At 35.4% G+C, this 23,399-nt stretch overlaps 1 protein-coding gene and 1 non-coding gene across 2 annotated transcripts; both read right to left on the minus strand.

The window, feature by feature from the left end:
- Window positions 1-1,286: 1,286 nt before the first annotated feature.
- Window positions 1,287-21,391, minus strand: LOC131156650 (uncharacterized). Its single transcript, XM_058110501.1, has 11 exons — window positions 21,085-21,391; window positions 20,771-20,960; window positions 20,512-20,586; window positions 20,182-20,419; window positions 4,599-4,723; window positions 3,214-3,247; window positions 3,076-3,122; window positions 2,790-2,930; window positions 2,230-2,294; window positions 2,081-2,153; window positions 1,287-1,991 (listed from the first exon to the last, which is right to left on the minus strand). The coding sequence occupies exons 1-11, from the start codon at window positions 21,188-21,190 to the stop codon at window positions 1,826-1,828; spliced, it is 1,260 nt and encodes a 419-aa protein (XP_057966484.1). The 5' UTR covers window positions 21,191-21,391; the 3' UTR covers window positions 1,287-1,825.
- Window positions 9,999-10,106, minus strand: LOC131156793 (small nucleolar RNA R71). The gene has a single exon (XR_009137066.1). It is a non-coding gene; the product is annotated as a small nucleolar RNA R71 (small nucleolar RNA).
- Window positions 21,392-23,399: the final 2,008 nt, after the last annotated feature.

Consider the following 23,399-nt stretch of genomic DNA (forward strand, 5'->3'; position numbering starts at 1 on the left):
TTGAAGATATGCATAAATTATAGTAAAGTCAACGTTCAATAACAATAATGGTTAATTCTATACAGAGTTACGATATTACATAATCTTTGTTTTATGGTTTGAAACATAAGAAAAGTAGATTACTATTTATATCTTGTTATATTTTAAATTCCATTTAAATTGAGTTTTCTAGTCACTTATAATACATTCTTGGTTAGAAGTTTTAATACAAAACTTTCTAATGAATTAGATTACCCATGGTGACCCAAATGGACCCCAAGGCCCAAAAGCACTAAAGGATTATTTAATTATACAAAATAGCTTTTATTTTATTTTCTAAAAAAAAAAAAGCATCCTATTTTTTTATATTTTTAAAGTATTCATCCAAAAATTATAAAACATCTTTTATGATTTTTTAAAGTCTCCACATAAATGTTAAAAAGCTAAAAAAAAAAATTAGCAAAAAATATTAACCTCCCCTAAAGTTTGACAAAAAGACACTAAGCTTTCCTCAAATTTCAAATTTTCAAGCTCCCCTTTTAGTTTTAAGAATTTTAAAAGCCTCCCCTTAGATTTGCCAAAACAAGTTTTTTCTAAGAAAGGTTTGTATCTTTTTGAAAGCCTGTGGTATTTTTAAAATTTTAAAAAAAATCTCTTATCTTTTTATCAAATCTCAAAGGAAGTGAATGTCCGCTAAAAAATATCAAAGATACATTTCTTGTAATTCTTCCAAAAAAATTAATAATAAAAACCACTTTCCGCAAAAGCCCTAAATCCTCTGCATTTATTTCCAATTTTCATGTTGATTATATGATTAAGTATAAAAACAAAAGAGATGAAAATAATCATCACTTATGGACAATTTCTTCGACCCACTGATTAATGGCCTGATTCCTTTTCACCCATTTTCACATCAACTTTGAGCTGCATTGAATTTGTGAAGAGTAAATAGAACCAATTGTCTATTTTCTTTCTTTTCTTTCCCCTCTAGCAAACAGGGGATTCTTTTTCACTCACTCTTTCCACTTTTTCCTTATTTCCCTCCTTTCAAACACAATGTCACATTCTTCTCCTCCCTCTGTTTCCTTTGCAACCAAGAATGCTATTTTGAGAGCATATATTAGCAAAGGAATCAAAACTTAAGTACAGCACCTGCTAAATCTCTTGGAACCACAGGTATAGCACCTGATATCCTCTACAATTCTAAACTCAGCTTTCTAAAAAAATCCAGGTATGACAACACAGGCAGCAAAAGCGATTTTCCACCTCTAGCAGCATTAAAATTGAGGAACCTCATTGCAGTGCTGTGGTTATAAGACTTAAATTCTCATTAGGGGAAAAAATGATAGTAAATGCAAACCTATAGACCCAAATGTTCTAATCTGCATTTACAAAAAACAATGCCACTATTTTAGCATCACGCATTGACAGACTGACTTAAGTATTAACCCAGTTGAAACAACAAAGATTCAATCTGACCAATAATTGAATTGTTACATATTTGTTATGATTAATTATGAAGCTAAATCGCTTTATCTTTCAGCTCGTTCAACTCTTCTCACTGCAAAATGGTCTTCAATTGTGAAGGGAATTGCAGCAAATATATTGAGCCACGAAGCATTCTATTATTGCATGGAGCAATATCCAATAAATAGAGGAGCTGATACCCATACCATGGTTATCAAGAAAATGACTGCTTCCCAACAAAGAAGTCTTCAAACAAGCGGATTTTGCGACCTCTACTTTTTCAACTTCATGACATGAGAGACACTGTCGCCTTGAATGCAATTCTCTGCTGTTCTGCAGTTCACTTCCACCAGATAAAAATCATCATTTGTTGGAAGGTTCAGATATCTTCGTCTGAACTTACAAAATCTAGTTCGATCATCTTTTCTGTAGTCAACTTGGTGATTTTCCCTGCTGAATCCTGCACATGCTCAATTTTCTTTCTTTTTGTATCCCGTTGTTTTCCAGTGACATCTGAAGGATCTAGTTTCATGGTTGATGATATCCTGAAGAATGGTTGATCGAACCAGTATTAAGCAGCAAGACACTCATAAACAGCAAATAGAGATTACAAAATCGATGAACTTTGCTTCACCTCTTGCCAGACTTGGGCATTTGTTGGTTTGGCAGTGCAGATCCTTTATTTGTATTTGTAGGACATGTTTTTCCTGTAATAAATTAAAATTGTCTAAGGGAATGTGATAAAATGAATTCAGCAGTAGCATAGAAGGTAGGATATGGAACCTGTGATCTCCGTAAGAAATCTTATTCCTTGTGAATGTGTATTTGTTGTGACTTTGCCTGCATTACTGTCCAAATGTTCATTCAAATAATATATTCAGTCTACTAATAATAGTAACTAGAAACCATATCTAATGGCCACTAGCATGAAAATGGGTGCATTCTGTGCATGTGCATATGTGGTGAGAGAGCAAGACAGAGAGATCTTGTATTAAACGTTTATGATTCAAAAATGCTTCCTCTTTCGAAAGGGGAAAAGGCATATTAAGAAATATGTGAGGCCAATTTGGATTTGGTTAATGGAAGTGCTGATAAATTGTGATTTTATATTCTATCAAAAACTCAAAGTAGCTTAGGATCTTCATTTCAAGTCACCTCTACTTCCAAGAGGGGAGTCATTAGAAAGAAAATGTACATAATTTAGCTGGTGAATAGATGTAGGAAAAGCAAAAATAATATGAAATATTTCAACAAATATTATCTTCCCAACAACCAAATAGAGCACTTATGAATTGCTCAAGTATTTAAATAAAGTGATCAGTATGAGCAAAGAATAATTAAACCTTAGTGCCTTCTTCAATCCTTCCACAGACAACAACTTCACTGGCTTTGCAGGCTTTACTATGTTTGTCCTGTCAACTAGAGGGTCAACCAGATAAATTCCTTCTGACTTGCGAGCACCTCTAAAGGCAGTTCTTAAGTTACTGAGATTTTTCAAAAAAAAAATGACAGTAATTAAAATGCACAGTTATGAGGAGAAAATCATAAAATATGAAGCAAGTCTTGTGCAAATCATAAGCAACAACCACTGGATAGAGATTCAAATGGAGATGAACATTGAAAACCTACCCTCCTGTAAGCTCAGTTCGCGTGGTGGAATACTTTTCAGATGCTTTCTATATAGAAAATATTAGAAAAAAGAATCCATTAATAAATTGATTCACAATAAATTGTAAAACAATGCGAGTGTAGAGGAGTCATCCTTACCGACTTATGGAATTTGCAAAATATCCCACGGCGTCTGAAATATAAAACAACCAGAGTCAGAATATGATGAAATCCTTACCATGACATTGTTTAAAAATTCAAAATAATTGAGGGAAAAGGGAGGAGAGTTCTGTAAATTGCTTTCTTCCACAGTAGGATTTGGAATAAACTGGATAAGAATATATAGATGCTATGAAAAATTTTGAAAACAAACCAAGCAAGGACGTGTTAAGTTTTCATAGCTAGAGTACTTTCAATAACTTCTGAAAATGATTCTTTCCCTTCTCTCTCTTGACCTTTGTCTCTTTATCAATTTGCAATTTTTATAAATATTTTAGTTAAATATCAAACCACACATGTTAGTTATAGAAACAGGATTCTATTTTTATTCTCAAGCTGCCCTAGATGTAATTAATCATCGTGGAGAAACTAGCTTGACAGGTGATCGTGGATTCAAGTTACAAGACAAATTTAACCAAACTGGCTGAAACTCATCTCATTCAACATGCCACCTACGTTTATCAGGGACATAAACTTAAGATTAACCTCTCCCAAGAATATCTCATTGGGTTAAAAAGTTCGCATTTTAACATCCAGAAACATCAGAAGCTTCCATAATGCCATCACAGTAGAATTATTGGACCTTAATATTGAGGTAAAAATCATCAACTTCCAGTAAATTCCTAGCAAAACCTTCTCAGACACTGGATTCTCAGGTTCATTATTGAAGCAATCTGGAACGGTTAATCAGTGTAGGAGATGAAAGATTAACATGGGACACAAATCAGAATATGGCCAACTGTTTTCTTAGAGTCTGTCTTCCAATGTCTAAAAGGAGATTGCATGAAGTCAAGATTTGATGCCAAAGATGGTATCATAGCTGCCACTTTCACAGGACAAATTGGACCATATGTTCATCGTTAAGACTTAAGGAAACTTTTATGACAGACCATGCATCCTAAAATGTTGATAATTCAGTGCCATTTTGGTCCTAACATGGAAAAACATGGAAAAAAAAGTGGTGATAATTAGAGCAGAATCCCATATTTAGCCATTGGAAATTAACAGAACAAAACAAAGCAGAACATAATATGTTATACTTTTCACTAAGATAGCAACAGATTATTCTGTTAGGGAAGAACAATAAGTAAATAGTGTAGCAGTTAAGAACATATAGAAGACCTGCAGTAAGTGCACACACTTTTAGCTCAAAATAATTACTGAATATTGAGCACCAAGTACACAAGACAAAATTTTTGGTGAAGGACACCCTTAAAACCAAAAATTTAGTCTTTTAGACCAATTTACACAGAAAACAACAATTTCAAGTGCATCTTGTTATAACAATCTCAAAATACAATATAGATGGAGTTTCCATAACATACTTATTTATAACTAGTGTACAGGCCATCCCATCCTTCCTTTTTCCTTTGCAAATCCCATAATCAACCGAAGAGCCCATCTTTAAAACTTGACTAACAGAATAAACACTTAAAGAAAATCCACTGCCCTGCAAGGAAAATAATCGAAGTTAAACTTTGGTAAACCTCACAAATTCCAATTAATGTACAATGTTAGAAAATTTCCATAAGAAAGACATTCAACGTATTTTATGAACCATGATCAAGTAAAGATGAGGAAAGAAATTCAAAATATACCATACTCTATTTCTGTGGAGACAATCAAACTACGATGCAATTAGCTTTTCCTTCTATTCCTATTGATCAAATCTTTATCATGTAGAATACTACTTCATCATCTCTCCCCTTACTCTTATGTTTGGCTTAGTAATGGAGATTCTACCATACTTGATTATTAAGTGGTGAGAGGGACCAAGAGCGATTTATATAGAAATCCATAAGTGACTTAATCCATAAAAAAGTTATAAACATATATATGAATTTTCCCTTCTTTCAAGGCGAATGTACATTTGATTAAATGTGATACATTCCTTAATGATACACTAATTAAGGATATTCATGACTTTGACTAATGCATCTCCATTATTTCAATGTATCTTGATTGGGAGGCTCTTTGTTAACCATTGATATACCCAAAATTAGTAGACATACTCATGAGCAAATTCGATTATAAAACTACCATTGATATCTCACATAACCATGCTTGAGTTATTTATAACCCCCCGATACGATTACAAAATCACTATTGATATCCTACATAACCGCCCTTAAATTATCTATAACCCCCTAAACATAATAAATGCTTGTAAATACTAAGTTGAAGGAGGGTCTGCCTCCGCCACTATAAAAAGGGGATCCCAAGAGAAAGTAAGCATCTCATTCTCACTCACTCTTCGCTTACTGTCGTAATCTAAATCTCCCATTTCCTAACTTAGGCATCGAAATGATCCCCCGGAGTACAACCTAGATCCTTCAAGCCATTCTTATTTGATTCCTTTCAAGTAGTCGTGATTGGAGGACAATTTAACAAAAGTCATACTGTTGTAAATGAACTTGAAATTGCACATCGAAATTTAAACACAACAATAATGAAGAATAAACATGGAACACACACACAGTATATCTGAAAGCAAGAACAACAACGCAAAGATTTACATGGTTCGGCAATGCCTACATCCACAGGAGCAATCGGCAAAGGTTTTCACTATGAAAATGTCAAAATAAACAATACAATACAATTCACAATGATCTTCCTCTCTTCTTCTTCCAGAATATACCCAGAATGGTATATTTATAAACACTTCAAAGGTTTCCCTCCAAACACCCAACTATATTAACGTTCACATTCAAATTTTGAAATCAATCTCACTACCTCAAGCCAAATAGTCGATTGATTGGCCCAATCAATTAACTGTTTCTGACAGAATGTAATTGTCTGAATTTTGGATCAAACCATCGACTGATTTGGCCAAATAGTTGACGATTTGCTGCTGCTCCTTAGCACAAGTGAGTTTCAACTATGTTTTCTTCCTTGTTTATGCACTCCATTAAGTATATGAGCCACAAAAACACAACAATCTCCACCTTGGCGAGTATACGCCCCTTAAGAGAACCTAAAAACATAGCTCGTTGCTCCACCTTGACCTTGGAACATTAGGTTGGGTCTGTCTCCCTTCTAGCACTTGGAGACATGAAGTAAGTTCAAGCAATGCTTGAACTTTTCAATAGTAATCGGTTTTGTCAAAATGTTCGTTGCGTTTTTAGATGTGTGAACTATCTCCAATACAAGTTCACCTGAAGTAATCAATTCCCGGACCTTGTGGAACCTTACATCAATATACTAGGTTCTAGCATGGTACACTTAATTCTTCGCTTAGATAGCGTTCTAACTGTCACAACGTAGGATCATGCATATCTGTTTACATGAATTTGGCTTGAATATTTGAGCATGATTATAGAGTATTCAATTGAGTCAATTGTGCTATCTTAGTTATTTATTTAGGCACTTCAAGTTCTTTTAAGTGCACGTAAGCTATTGTGGTTTGATGGATGTTAAATGCATACAATCAGAGAACAATCAAACTTAAGTTGAGACTTAAAACACTTGTAAGTAGTTGAGCCATTCTCATTCCTTAGAGAGGATTTATCATATTTGGTGTTATTATTTTTTTTTTCTATGACATTATTTTGTTGCATGGTCTCATTATTTTTCTTATTTGGTTATCTTTTGGGAATGTCATTACATGGTTTGTGGTATGCTTGCTTGATTATACTTAGGAAGTGATAAAGGTCAATGTAGGATAAAGTTTGAGTCTTTCAAGCCTACCGTGATTTTATTCATTAGATGCTACTTTGAGCCAAAATGTAAGCCTTTTTTTTTGTTAACCTATATATTTTCGTACCCACTCCATATTGGAGTTAAGCCTGAAAGTAATACTTTCCTACCCTTAAAATTTGAGTATCTGCTAGGGGGGATAAATTGTTGGTTTGAAAAAAAAAAACAAAAGAATGAGAAATTTATTGAGATGGTTTGTATTGTTGCTTGCAAGCTTCATCAATGAAAAAAATAATAATAAAGAAGAAAAAAAAAAATGAGAAGAAGAATGTGTTGAATTGAAAAGAAATCAGTTGAAAGAAGAGAGTAAATTGTTGAGAAGTGGTGTATATTATACAATTTTTGGAAGACCCCTAGTATTTACTTGAATCTATTTTTGAATTCCCTTATCCTTTGTTCTTTTCAACTTAACCCTAGCCCCATTACAACCCTTTCAATTGACCTTTTGATCCTAAGTGGGTTTGGTGGAATGATTGGTTGAGTTCCCAATAGATGATATTCTTTCCGTGAAATCAATTTTTTCTTATGCCTTTATTCACATGCATTTACTCTTTCCATACATTTGAGTGGGCAACCCTTCTAAAATCTTGGAGTGATTCTTCAATGAGTATTATATACCCTTGTGAGATTTGAAGTCAAAACTTTTGTTCAAGTTGTTCTCGACATTGTATGTATTTGGGTTTGATGGTAAGATGGTTATTGGCTTAACACACACACATGTATTCTAAGTGTTTTGATAAACAAACTTTGATAGCACTATTGATCTTTTGAGAATGCCTTATTTTGAGTGTTTGAATATTCTTGCTTAATTTTGCTTCAATTGCTAAGGTCTAGCAATAAGCTGGTTGGGGGGTGTGATGAGGCATAAAAGTGCACTCTAAACATTACTTTTTCTTGTTTATTTGCTAATTTATAAGGACAATTTGAATATGTTAGTGGTAAGTTTTTGACTTGATCTTCATTTTATAAAAATTTTAATTCTAATGAATTTTCAATGATTTTTATCATATGAATGAAGTTAAAAATATTTGGAAGTCAACCCTTAGCATAAATGAAGAAGATAAGTCACCTAGATTGGAGGAAAGAATATTGGATATGATATAATCCCGTTTTGGAAGAGTCTCCGCGCACCGTTCAGTATTTTCATCATAACTATCTCATCCGATATCGGTTTTGGGCGATTCAAGTTGCGTTGAAAACCTTACATAATGGGCTCCAATTTATCCCGAAATAGCCTTTTGCTAACTCAGACTTTTACTAGGTCAAAAGTGGGCTGCAATCCAAGCCCGTCCAAGTCTAAGATTCTTTAGGAGACAGCCTGGGCATGTTTCTGTAATTTAATCATAACTCTCTCATATGATATTGGATTGACATGATTCAAGTGGCGTTGGAAAGCTTACGAAAAAAGCTACAATTCATTGTGAGATAGTATTTCGCTAATATGGACGTTTACTGGGTCAAAAGTGAGCCGCAATCCAAGCCCGAAAACCAGAGGATATTTTTCAGCATTTTTTTTTTGTTTATGTTATTCCCTTTTTTAGGGTTTTGAGAGGGAGATGTATAAGCAAAACATTGTGTGAAGAAAGGGGACGACTGGGGGCTGGGTTTTGTGAAGGTTCTCTTGAGAGTTTATTTTTCTTTCATCTTATGATGAGGAACTAATTTCCTAGCCTTGGCTAGGAATGAACTTGATCAAATAAAGGTATTTCAATTTGCTTTTAATCCATAGTGTTGTTCTTCAATGTTTTTATATTTTCTATTTATTGTTCATCAATTGTTATTTGTTTTATTTCGCGCTTGAATATTCATAGATTTGAATCTCTTCATGGATTTAGTCATGCTTTTTCCATAGAATTGTAAGGATTCATGAATATGTTCAAGACAAACTATTAATTTTGTTACATCACTCTTCTGCTGCGATATTGTCTTTGGATATATTGTTGTCGTTAGATTTTGTTAACAAAGTTAATAGCCTTTGAGTTTTTAACGAGATGAATAATATTTAGAAAATTTACTTTTGAATTTATCAAAGATTTGTAATTCTATATCTTCGGATTGGGGATTTGGGATATGAAATCTCCAATTGAGAAAACCAATGGATTAAAAATAGATTGATTATCTGATTTGTGAGAGGGATTCCTGATGCCTTGGTTCTTGCAAACTTGATTTTCCATCCACAAAAATAATCTTAATTTTAATTTTTTCTAAAAAGAAGTCATTTTTTTTCCTTAAAAATCATTTACTATTCTTTTTATTTTTATTTGCCCATTTGTGTTCCTTTTTCCATCTCCCTATGGAATCGACACCCTAAAGTTGTGCTACAACTACCGCATTATTCTTTGAACGTAATCAAATTTTGGCGCCATTTCCGAGGAGATGGTACAAGAAGGAACATTGTGAGGAATATATTTTACTGAATTGATTCATCAAGGGCGGTAATCTCGTTCCTCTCTCTGTTATTTTATTTAGTTTTATTTTTTTTGGTTTAGCAAAGTAGTTTATTTTTATTTTTATTTAAGTGTATGCATAGGTATAGGGACGAATTAGGTAGATTCGCAAAGAGACTCGACATTGATTCTAATACGGACATTCTCTCTCCGAATCTATTTAATATGCCTCCTGATTCAGACACAACATCCATTGCATCACAATCTTCATTCACAATGAGTCATCATGAGGACCAACCCATTAGAACTCTTCAAAAGTATCTCCATCCTACACGCACTACCACACCCTCATGTATCATGCTTCCACCTAATGTGCTACATTTTGATTTTAAACCAGGGATGATTCCACTTCTCCCCACTTTTTATGGACTTGAAAACGAAAACCCATATGTGCACATTAGGGAATTTGAAGAGGTAGTTGCAACTTTTCATAATCAACCTAGTACAATGAACGCAATCAGACTTAAATTTAAAAGAAAGAGCAAAGAGTTAGTTGTATTCATTGAGACCACGTTCAATTGGGTCATGGGCTGAGATGACTCAAGCATTTTTTCATAAGTATTTTCCACATCACAAAACAAATGCTTTGAAGAGATAAATCTCAACCTTTGTTCAGAAAGAGAGTGAAACTTTATACCAAGTTTGGGAGAGATTTAAAGAATTGTTAAATTTGTGTCCCCACCATGAGTAAGAGAATTGGCGCTTAATGAGCTATTTTTATGAGGGACTTACACCTAGAGAGCGCCAATTTGTGGAGATGATGTGTAATGGTGAGTTCTTACAAAATGATCCTAATAAGGCCATTGAATATTTGAATGATATAGCAGAAAAAGCCCACACATGGACAATACCTAGTGCTATTGAAAGCACAAATAGGTCACGACCTACAGGAAACTCAAATGGTGGTGGAATTTACCATCTCAAGGAAGAAGATAACCTAAAGGCTAAGGTTGAGATGCTCACTAGGGAGCTAAAGGTGTTAAAGACTATGGACTTAAAGCCAACACATGTGGCTAACCATGCAGAGTCTATTAGACCATGTTTTGTGTGTGGCGAGGTAGATCACCTCGCCCAAGAGCATCCCACATTTGCTGAGATGAGAAGGATGTATGAGGAACAATGTAACGCCTTAGGTGTGTACAAAAAGCCTTTTACACCTTTCTCTGATACCTATAATCCGTGGTGGCACAATCACCCCAATTTTAGTTGGAAGTCTGGAAACCAGCCACCTACACAACTCCCTATATCTTATCCTGCACCATATCATGCACCTTCATCTTCTAGGAGTCCTTTACAAGACACTTTGCATGCTTTTATTGAGGCACAAGGTAAGACTAACCAAAAAGAATCTCTAATTACACAGGTTGTTGAAGAAAATAAGGACATAAAGAGCCAAGTGTCCAAATTGATGAGTTCCTTGAGTGTGAATGAGCGAGGTAAGTTTCCTTCTCAAGCTCAGTCCACACCCCCTGGTCAACACATGGTGCCAAAATTTGATTATGCCCAAAGAATAATGTGGTAGTTGTAGCACAACTTAGGGCGTCGATTCGACAAGGAGATGGAAAAAGGGACACAAATAGGCAAATAAAAATCAAAAGAATAGTAAATGATTTCTAAGGAAAAACAAATGACTTCTTTTTAGAAAAATTTAAAATTAAGATTATTTTTGTGGATGGAAAATCAAATTTGCAAGAACCAAGGCATCAGGAATCCCTCTCACAAATCAGATAATCAATTTATTTTTAATCCATTGGTTTTCTCAACTAGAGATTTCACATCCCAAATCCCAAATCGGAAGATATAGAATTACAAATCTTTGATAAATTCAAAAGTAAAATTTCTAAATATTATTCCACTCGTTAAAAACTCAAAAGCTATTAACTTTGTTAACAAAATCTAACGACAACAATATATCCGAAGACAATATTGTAACAAAAAAGTGATGTAACAAAATTAATAGTTTGTCTTGAACACATTCATGGATCCTAACAATTCTATGTGTTAGGCCAAGTAGTTAAGGGTTTTTCATTCCAATTGTGTTTTAATGACAACAACTCATTAGCAGTTCTTTAAGATTACTAACCTTTTTCTCTAGTCCAGCTCAGTTGCACAAAGTGGCTCAAAGCAAGCAAGTTTCAAACCAACCAAAAGCAACATGTGACATGACCAAAACTTGACCACTCAAACCAAAGCACTCTTGGACTCTACATAACAAGCACATGTTCTAAGTTGAGTGCGAGAGTTAGAGAGATTGTTTCTGTAATCCTTAATGTATGGTGTGACTCAAAAGAACAAGCAAGAAATGGGCATTTCACATGAATATCACTGCATAAGATGTCTAAAAACCCTAAAACATATTTTATTAAACCTAAGACATGTTAAAGTAGATCAGAGATCACTTCTCAAATAAAGATAAGGACCTTTTTACTTCAAACTTAAAGTAATTTTCAAAATAGTGAAAGAGGCCTCGTCGACGAACACAGGTCTTCGTCGACGACAACAACACAGACCCTCGTTGACGTACACAAGACACTTGTCGACGAGAATATACCGAGAGTACCTAAAAGTTCAGAGCACCTTCGTCGACGAATACAGGGGATTCGGCAACGAAGTCTGTGCACATTTCGTCGACATACACAGGGTACTCGTCGACGAAAAGAAACCGAGACCTACCTAAATTCAAAACCAGTAACTTGTCGACGAACGCAGGACTTCATCGACGAAATAACTGAAGAGCTCATCAACGAAGGCGAGACCTCGTCGACGAATGTCGGGCTGCAGACCTCATTTAATGCACCAAAACAGCTAGTTTTCATCTTGTCTCATATCAATAAATGCCCAACAGCTCTCCAACGCCCAGCTCGCCCCTTTGGTGTTTAAAATAGGTCTTTTGCATTAACTTCAAGCTGTGACGCTCATTAGTTGTTGAAATCATTCATTGTACATTTACTCTAGGGTTTCATTGTGCAACCACTTGCCCTCTTACTCTTACTTTTGTTTACACTCCATTGAAAAAGAGAATATAGTGTGAGGATTACATTGTGATATTCAACTCAAGAGGAACATTTAAGATTGTATCTACCTCTCTTAAACTACTTGTATTGTAAGACTCTTTGTAAGCCATTGTAAGAGCTCTTTGTGAGCAGCTGTTTGTATAGGCTTCTCCACCGAAAGGAGGATCATATAGTGGATTTTGGGAATCCTAGAGTTGGTCTCAAGGCATGGACGTAGACGGGGTGCCAAACCACGTTAACATCGCTGTGTTAAGCTTTTCTTCTCACTTCTCTCTTATGTTGCTCATCCATTGTCATTCGTTTTTATTTTTATATTGTGATATAATACTCTTGTTCTTGGCAAGATTTTTTATGTTTGTAGAAAATTTGCATATTCGCGAAAAACATCTATTCACCCCCCCCCCCCTCTAGACGCTTATCCGAGCCAACACTATGGAAAAAACATAACTAAATCCATGAAGAGATTCAAATGTATGAATATTCAAGCGCGAAATAAAACAAATAACAATTGATGAACAATAAATAGAAAATATAAAAACATTGAAGAACAACAATATGGATTAAAAACAAATTGAAATACCTTTATTTGATCAAGTTCATCCCTAGCCAAGGCTAGGGAATTAGTTCCTCATCATAAGATGAAAGAAAAATAAACTCTCAAGAGAACCTTCACAAAACCCAGCCCCCAATCGTCCCCTTTCTTCACACAAAGTTTTGCTTATATATCTCCCTCTCAAAACCCTAAAAAACAGAATAACATTTTTTTTTTTTTTTTTTAAAACACTGAAAAATATCCTCTGGTTTCCAGGCTTGGATTGCAGCTCTTTTTTGGCCCAGTAAACGTCCATATTAGTGAAATACTATCTCACAATGAATTGTAGCTCTTTTCGTAAGCTTTCCAACGCCACTTGAATCATGCCAATCCGATATCAGATGAGAGAGTTATGATTAAATTACAGAAATATGTCCACGCTGTCTCCTAACGAATCTCGAACTTGGACGGGCTTGGATTGCAGCCCACTTTTGACGTAGCAAAAGTCTGAGTTAACGAAATGCTATTTCAAGATAAATTGTAGCCCATTATGTAAGGTTTTCAACGCAACTTGAATCACCCAAAACCGATATTAGCTGAGATACTTATGATGAAAATACTGAACGGTGTGCGGAGACTCTTCCAAAACGGGACTATATTATATACAATATTCTTTCCTCCAACCTAGGTGGTTGATCTTCTTCATTTATGCTAAGGGTTGACTTCCAAATATTTTTAACTTCATTCCTATGATAAAAATCATTAAAAATTAATTAGAATTAAAAACTTTATAAAATGAAGATGAAGTCAAAAACTTACCACTAACATATTCAAATTGTCCTTATAAATTAGCAAATAAACAAGAAAAAGTAATGTTCGGAGTGCACTTTTATGCACTTATCATAGCACAACTCTGCTTTACTATATACCCAGCTCTTTGACCAAACCAGTAAGCCATAAAGCTACCTTTGTGGTTTTAGCAACTACCATATATTCAGATTCAGTTGTAGACAATGCCACCACAGATTGTATTATGGACCTCTAACGAATAGGTCCTCCCATAAGGGTAAATACATAACCCGTTGTAGACTTTCTGTCATCCATATCCCCTGCATAATCAGCATCAACAAACCCCACAACTGATGAACTATCCTGTTACTTGCTGAACATGATGCCATAACTAGAAGTACCTCGTAAGTATCTAAAAATCCATTTAACGGCTTCACAATACTATCTATTCAGATTAGAACGATACTTACTCACCGCACTCACTACACGTGCTAAGTTTGGTCTTGTACACACTATGACATACATTAAACTCTCCGTGGCGCTAGCATATGGGACTTTGACATGTCCCAAATATCATCATCCGTACTTGGGCATTCAGTAGTAGACAATTTAAAGTGACTCACTTGAGGTGTACATATCAGTTTAGAATCAGCCATACAGAACCTTTCCAACACCTTCTTCACATAACCGCCCTGAGATAACCACAACCTCCCTGCAGTTCTATTTCGACGAATCTCCATCCCAAGCATCTTCTTGGCTGGACCAAGACCCGTCATGTCAAACTCTTTATGCAACAGATTCTTTAACTGATTTACCTCAATTAAATTTTTCGCAACTATTAACATGTCATCGACATACAACAATAAAAAGATAAAAGAACCATCATCAAACTTATTCACATACATGCAGCAATCATACTCACATTTTCTTTAACCTATCCTGATCATATAGAAATCAAATCTTTTATACTATTGTCTGGGAGACTATTTCTGTTGAAACAGGAAAAAAAATAAAAAATAAAAAAATGAAACGATTTGGTATAAGACCAAACCGTCAATGGTTTCAAACGGGTTGAGGGTCTTTAAGTTGCGAGAAGCCTAATATTATTTATATCTTCACTCTCCCATTTGAACTTTTCTCTCTTTCTCTGTCCCCCCCTTCCTCTAATTCGTGTCCCACTCTCTCTTTCTCCCAAATTCTTTCCACTCTCGCTCTCCAATCGTCTCTCTCTCCTCTCAACTTGCCGGCTCCTCTCTCCTCGACAAGGTTTAAGGAAATTAGGGTTTCATCGTCCAAACACCAGGCACAGTTTTAGGAACATGGTAGGCATATCTTCAAGAATAGGTAAGGGGATTAGATTATGTCAATTTATTTTGAAATTGAACCGATTAAACTTGAGTATGTGAATACAAAAATATTATATTAGATTTTATAAATGAATCAAACGTATGAAAATGATGATTTTGGTTTATTATACAAGTATTCGAGAAAGATTAAAGTGAGTAGGGTGATCATCTATTTTTTCCTATAAAATATATATTTTGAGTTAAATTAAAACTATCAAGGTGATCATACCCTTATTTTCAGCAAAATATACCGAGTATATTATGATGTACTTTTTCCAATCAATTTATTAGATTATGATTTAACACTCAAATAGTGTGACATGAGAATGATTTATTTTTATTGCATAATTAAACCTATTGGAATTTTTATGGTGTTATACAGCAAAAGTTGTCGTATTATACTAATTTCTTGAATTGTTGGGAATAATGTGGATATTGTGAATTTGACGTTTTAATACCAATCTTGTGGATGGTTGGAAAATTATGGAAAGACTTGCGAATTATGTGTTGAGAAAATGAGATCATTTTACTATTTTATTATGTAAATTGCAATATATGGTTTAAAAACCCTGATGGACCAAGTGTGTTGAAAGCTCGGTACCATAACTAGAGAGAAATATTAGTGCAGTCACACTGTTGTGGTAGTGTAAGCGGTGGATAGTCGATTTAGCCTGAGAAAGGTTGTGTACCCTCCTGGGTCCAAACCAGGATGCGGTAGGCAAATCATACTTACAGACATATTACTTTGACTTAGTTTTGGTCGGCCAACCAAGCTAAGTCCAGTCTTTGAACCTCACAACCCAATCATGGGAGTTAAACATGAAGTTAGTCCAAAAAGGGAGGTTCTTTTATGCATCTTTGTGGATTTATGTAAACGGGGCCATCTATTGAGCCGAAATTATGTTTCGAAGGAAAAATATGTATTTTTTAATTATATAGGTGTGGGTACAGTTTACAAATGCCATTTCATTTAAAGTTAAATTAATGGATGTATTCTTCTTATACTAAAACTCATTTTAGCCATACACTGATAATAATCTATTCCTTTTTACTGAGAGATGTCTCACCCCAATAACCATATCATATTTCAGGACATACAGGGAATCAAGTTTAGCGAGCTTCGGGACGGGGTTTAGATAATATAGTTTAGAGTAAGTGCTTGCATGACATTGAATTAAATATGCTTTTGTATTCCTTGTGATGTAATAATGTTACATGGAGATACCTATGTAATTGTGGTGGTTTAGTACTCTGATATGGTATTTGAGGTTTAAATTATTTCCGCTGCTAGCATTGATTTGATTGATGGAAAGTCACACCCAGGACCCCACTGGGTTTGGGTCGTTACAATTGTAGTATCAAAGCAAATTTTTGGAACACTACAGTTAGTATCAGAGTTATAAGAACCCTATCGGGTTTGGGTTATCACAGTTGGTATCAGAGCTATAGGAACCCTATCGAGTTCGGGTTACTACAATTTCAGCCCATAAAAAGACTTCTTCAACTTACAAACTAAGTGTCCTTGTCCTGATTCACTAAATCCCTCCAACTGTACCATATAAATATGTTCCTCCAAGTCACCACAAAGAAATGTCGTCTTCACATCCATTTGTTCTAAATGCAAATCACAATGAGCTATTAACCCCAACACTACCCTAATGGAAGTGTGTCGAACACATGTAAAAAGATTTCATCATAATTCATTCCTTTATTTATAAGTACCCTTTTGCCACTAATCGTGCCTTGAATTTCTCTCCTTCATTTTCTGAAGTTACTTTCTTCTTCCTATATACCCATTTGCAACCTATCGCCCTCTTCCCATCTAGAAGCTCCACCAACTCCCAAGTTTGATTCTTATACAACAATTTCATTTCTTCAATCATAGCACCCATCCACCTATTTTTCTCCTGATCGTGCACTACCTCTTGAAAAGTAGTTGAGTCATTGCAACTGATAATGAAAGCATAAGATACTAACTCTTCAAACCCATACTTTAGAGGTAGTCTGATAGTGGATCTGGATCTCCATATAGGAATATTGTCGACTTGTTGGTTTCCCTAACTAAAACTCCCTGCAATTGGAGGACCAAGATCATTGTCATTGCCCTAAGTTTCTAACTCCATCTACACAACATGTTTGTCTCTACTCTAGTTTTCTAGCTCTTGTTTCTCTTCATCAAATTCTTGAGTACGCTTCACCATAACTTTCTCATCGAAAACTACATCCTTACTGATCAACACCTTGTTTTCCATTGAATCTCACAACTTGAACCCCTTCACACTCTTGATATTCCAAAAAGATGCAGCGTCTAGACTTTATGTCAAGCTTCAATCTCTCCTCACTAGACACGTGAACATAGACTGAACAACCAAATACTTCCAATCCGAAATAGCCTACTACATTTCCCGTCCATACCTCTTCTGTCACTTTCCCCTCTAGTGATGCCTTTGGTGATCGATTTACCAAGCATACTAACTGCCTCGACCCAGAAGTTCTTCAGTAGCCTTGTATTAAGCTTGAAGCACCGAGCTCTTTCAGATAGAGTTCAGTTCACCCTTTCAACCACACCATTTTGCTTAGGTGTCCGACGAACATTGAAATGTCACTTAATGCCCTGCTGCTCACAAAACTCCATGAACCTAAAATCAACGTACTCGGTCCCATTGTTTGATCTGAAGCATTTGATTCTCCTTCCTATCTGGTTTTCCACTTTAGTTTTCCACAACTTAAACCTAGCAAATGTATCAGACTTGTGCCGCATGAAGTATACCCAGACTTTTCGTGAGTAGTCGTCAACAAAACTCACAAAGTAAACATGTCCACCTTTTGACGCTACTCTAACCAACCCCCAAACATCAAAATATATATAATCAAGAATACCTTCCATCTTGTGAATAGTTAATTTGAATTTTTCCCTATTTTGTTTCCTAAAAACACAAAACTTGCAAAAACTCAGCTTGCATGCTTTCATACCTTTCAAGAGTTTTCCCTTGTGAAGTTCTTTCATACCATATTCACCCATATGCCCAAGCCACATATACCACAAAACGGTTTCATCAAATTCTGAATTTACAGCTGCAGCCCCACCTACAACAGTAGTCTCCTGCAGTGCATAAATATTTCCATCTAACTTTTGCCCTTTCATCACCATCAAATTACCTTTGCACACTTTCATAATCCCACTTTCAAACTTGTAATTAAATCCATTACAATCCAAAGTGTCAAGTGAAATGAGATTTTTCCATGGGTCCGATATGCGTCTTACATTGCTCAAGGCTCTTACAGCACCATCAAGTATTTTAATTCTAACACTTCCAATGTCAATGATTTTACAAGACACCTCATTGCCCATAAGAACTAAACCTGAATTTACCAACCTATAAGTGTTGAACCACTCCTTATTTGGAGTCATATGGTAAGAACATGCCGAGTTTAGGATCCAAGAGCCCATGAGGCGATCTGACCTCAACAAAAATGAAGCAAACTGAATTTCCTTCTTGAATTACATTTGTTGATTTTGAAGTCTCTTCATGCTTTTCAGCATTTCCTTTCTTCCAATCTGGACAATTTAGTTTAACGTGCCCTTTTTTACCGCAATTATAGCACCGGATATCCTTGTTCTTCTTGGATTGAGTTCAAGATTTTTGACTCGATCCATTTCTGAATTTTCCTCTCCCACGATCATGGTTACCTTTCACCACAAGTCCTTCTCCGTGTGAATTTTCATCGCAAATTTTCATCCTTTGATGAAACCCCAATAAGGCACTTGTCACCTATTCCAAGTTTAGGGTCTCTTTCCCCCGTGTAAGAGTAGTAACTAGATTCTCATATGTGTGTCGCTGACAAGGAATTCAATAGCTTTAACGTCATATCATCCTCTTCAAATTTCACATCAACACGCATTAAATCACTTATGATTTGATTAAATGCATTGATGTGTTGATATAAGTTTGAACCATCCACCATCTTAAGCCAATAAAGACACTGCTTAAGAAATAATTTGTTAGTAAGGGATTTGGACATGTATTGGCATTCAAGCTTTTGCCAAACAACCGCGGGAGAATCTTCCTCCATGACATGATAAAGAACTTCGTCGGCCAGACATAGCCGTATTGTAGCAACAGTCTTTACCTCTAATTCTCTCAAATTAGCCTCATCCATACCTTCCAGTTGAACACCATACAAAGTCTTCACCATCCCTTGTTACACAAGCAAATCTTTCACTCTCCTCTGCTACAAACCAAAGTTTTCGATCCCATCAAATTTGACAACATCAAATTTTGCAGATGAAGTGCCCGATGGCATAACAACAACGCTCTAATACCAATTTGTTGTGAATGAACTCGGAATTGCACAACGGAATTTAAACGCAACAATAATGAAGAACAAATATGGAACACACCAGTATATCTGAAAGCAAGAACAACAACACAAAGATTTGCATGATTCAACAATGCCTACATCCACGAGAGCAATCGGCAAAGGCCTTCACTATGAAAATGTCAAAGTACACAATAGAGTGAATTAATGATATTCCTCTCTTCTTCCAGAATATACCCCGAATAGTATACTTACAAACACTTTGGAAGTTTCCCTCCAAACACCCAACCATATTAACATTCACATTCAAATTTTAAAATCAGCCTCACAGCCCCAAGCTAAACAGTTGACTGATTGGGCCAATAAGGCGACTATTTCAGACAGAATGTAATTGTCTGAATTATGGATCAAACCATCCACTAATTTAGCCAAACAATCGACGGTTTGCTGCTGCTCCTCAGCACAAGTGACTTTCAACTATGTTTTCTTTCTTTTTTATGCACTCCATCAAGTATATGAGCCACAAAAACACAACACGTACGATTTTTGGCCGCAACAACCATTATAGATACATGACTTTAGTCATTGTATCTTACACACCAATAAATGAGGTACTTGACTTTGGTCAATGTACCTTTATAAATTCATTAATAAGTTAAGATAAAATTTAATACTTAATTAATCATTTATATAAAGACACTATGCAATCATGAAGATTACCCATACATACATATATAAATTTCCAGCATTCAAAAGTTTCATACCATAGCATCTTTGCGAACATTGCAATTGAAAAGTGCAAAGATTGTGCCAGCCTGTTCTTTCGAGTGTTTCTGATAAGCATCTCCAAACAAGAAAACTGAAACAGTGCTCTCATCCAAACACCCAAATTTCCATATAGAATAACTCTTTCCGGTAGAACTTGTCTTTGGATTCCCCTTCTCCGTCAAAACCCCAACGGTTGCCCAACAACCCGAAAGAGTATCACCCACCAACAAGTTCCTATGAGATCATCAAATGTAAATTATCCCTAACCACAGCAATATAATTGAAATAAATCCATATAATAATAACTGAGTGAGTGCATTCAATACTTTATGGTCAGTAGTCGGACGAATCGAATATCTGAAAAACGATTGCTAATCTCTGCCGGTGAAATCAGCTGATTTCTGTACAAGAAAAGATGAAGCAACAAGAACAAAGATTCAAAATCATGGGATTTTATGCACTTTCATTTCAGAATAAAAACATGGCAATGTATGATTACAGAAAATCTTCAGTTGCCCTCCGGAGGGACTGGGAAGGATTCTTCATTTGGATGTTTCTATATGAGATTTAATCAGCTAAACCTACCGAATCCGCAGACCCGAGAACTTCTCAACCTGAACATCATTTGAGTTCTTCGACCCGTTAAATTTGGGGGTTTGCTTGGTGGGCTCAGGCTCGGGCTCGTAATCAAGGTAGTCTTGAACAGCGTCCCTGAAGACAGACATGTCCGCATTCCGCATCCGCCATGAGGGCGATCCATCATCTGAAGGGTACCCTGCAAAATCAAGGGAAACAGTGAGAAACCCGTGTAGATTTTCACGAGAAAATGGACAAAAAATTGCAAACCCTAGTGTGATTCAAAGAGACACGCGTAAAGGGTTAGAGAGAGAGAGAGAGACCGGAAGAGTGGGGTTGCAGCAGGACTGAAGGAGAAGCAGGAGGGGTTTCTAAAACCCTGTCTTGAAGGGATAGGAGGAGGTCGAGGTCGTCCTGGTGGTTTGACATTACTGCGAGAGAGAGAGAGAGAGAGAGATCTGCTGCTTATTACAGAGAAGCTGGTGAATTGTCGATTCGTGATTGTGCGGTCTCTGCAGCCTTTGGAGGGAGATTCGAACATTTGGAGGGAACCAAATATTTTTTAGGGAAGCTTGGAACCTTCGCACCCCATTTTTTTCAATTTAATTTTTTTATTAAAAAAAATTGAGTTGGAAGACTTGTGCAGACCATCACCTATAAATTTTCATGTAATAACTTTGAGTAATGCTTCATTTTTTGAATTTGTAATCTCGAATTTGTCTCGGATTCTAATAATAATGAAACTTACATCTAAATTATTGTAATATGTAACTCATATCGAGTGAAACACGTATAAAGAGAAGGCACGTTGATGACGAATGTAAAACAAAACGAAAAAATTGTTTCAGCCTTTTGGACTTGTAATTTATTATTTTATTGGCTAAGATGATTAATAATTAGGACGATATTGGGCTTATAAGTATTCGTGACATATTCTAAATCATAAATTCTGAATGTTAAACTCTTTTGATTGTTTAAAAATATATATAACTTTTTTCAAAATGTGGAATGTTTATTGTAATGTAAACTCGCACATACATTTTTATTACAATATTGTAATATTATATTATTTTAAAAATTAGATTCGTGTTTGATTTTGCAAATTGGTCCAATTGATTTTATTACCCCGATTCAACCACTAATTTATCATATTTTAATTTGTATATTATAAGATATTATGTGAAAATTTTATGCACAACATATTAGATAAGTTTTAATATTATTTTTAAATACACACATAACATATATTCTATGTATATTTGAATTGGAACCTCACTTTACATTCTTAAATGTTAATGGAAGTAATAAATTCATTTTCGTGTTGGAAATATTTTCATATATCTACATTAACATTTAATGTCACTCTCCTCAAAATTTGCATATATATTAAAATTTGGATATTCATTTCAAAAATAACATAATTTATTTGAACGAAAACCTAAACTACTCAAACCCATATCCTCCTCCCCTTGCCCCAATATGCCTCCTCACACACCTATGGTGAATCAAATTCCAATCATTCACATTAGGGAGTGAGTAGATGACAATTTTGTTGAAGTTCCAATGCAAAAGCGAGAGAGAGAGAGAGAGAGAGAGAGAGAGATTGCAAAGAGGGAAAGGGAGTAGTCACACGCAGGCGAGCCAAAAGATCTAATTACAAAAACCTATAATACAACTAGACCTAATAGAATAAACCAATAAATATACGAAGATTAAAATGTCCATAATTAAATATATATTATTTAACATCCCCCCTCAAACTCACGATGGCACACCGAGAAGCATCGAGAGTTTGCCGCGTAGAAACTAGAAACGACTAATAGTGTGGGATTTTGAGAAGAAGTCAACCAACTGTATGGTAGAGGAAATGAATGGGAGAGAGATGGTACCAATGCGAAGATGATGACGTGTAAGATGACAATCAATTTCAATATGCTTAGTGTGTTCATGAAAGACGGAGTTATGAGCAATCTGAATAGCACTGGTGCTGTCACAATACATAGGAGTGGGTTCAGCAATTAAGACATGTATGTCAGCAAGTAACCAACGCAATCAAACTATTTCAGCAGTAGTTGAAGCCATGGCACGATACTCAACCTCAGTAGAAGAATGAGAAACTATAGATTGCTTCTTGCATTTCCAAGAAATGAGAGTCACAAAAAAAAATACAAAAACCAATTATGGACTTGCGGTCCGTAGGATCTCCAACCCAATCAGCATCAAAATAAGCACGAAGTTCTAAAGTAGACGTAGAAGGGAGTAATATACTCTTATACAATGTCCCTTTAATATAACGTAAGATACAAAGAACAACAGTCCAATGGATTGTAGTAGGAGAGGAGACAAACTAACTCACAATATGAACTGCATATGTAATATCACGTTGAGTAATAGAGAGAGATAAACCAAATTGCCAACAATGGTACGGTATAGAGTTCAATTCGCCAATGGAACTCCATCAGAAGAGGTATAATGAACATTGAGTTCAAGAGGAGTGTCTACAATTCGAGTATTGGTAAGATGGGCTTTTTAAATGACATCTGCTGCATATTTAGTCTGAGAGAGGAGATAACCTTTAGGAGAATAGGCTACCTCAATACCAAGAAAGTGTCTCAAGGGTCCCAAATCTTTCATTTCA

This window comes from Malania oleifera, chromosome 5, assembly GCF_029873635.1.
Source record: "Malania oleifera isolate guangnan ecotype guangnan chromosome 5, ASM2987363v1, whole genome shotgun sequence".
Taxonomy (NCBI): Eukaryota; Viridiplantae; Streptophyta; class Magnoliopsida; order Santalales; family Ximeniaceae; genus Malania; species Malania oleifera.

Coding starts and splice junctions, on each gene's coding strand:
- LOC131156650 (XM_058110501.1), bottom strand. CDS start 21,190: ATGTCAAACCACCAGGACGACCTCGACCTCCTCCTATCCCTTCAAGAC. Junction 4,724..20,181: donor ATGTTCGCAAAGATGCTATG/GTATGAAACTTT, acceptor TTTTCCTTGCAG/GGCAGTGGATTTTCTTTAAG. Junction 2,295..2,789: donor GGATTGAAGAAGGCACTAAG/GTTTAATTATTC, acceptor ACATTTGGACAG/TAATGCAGGCAAAGTCACAA.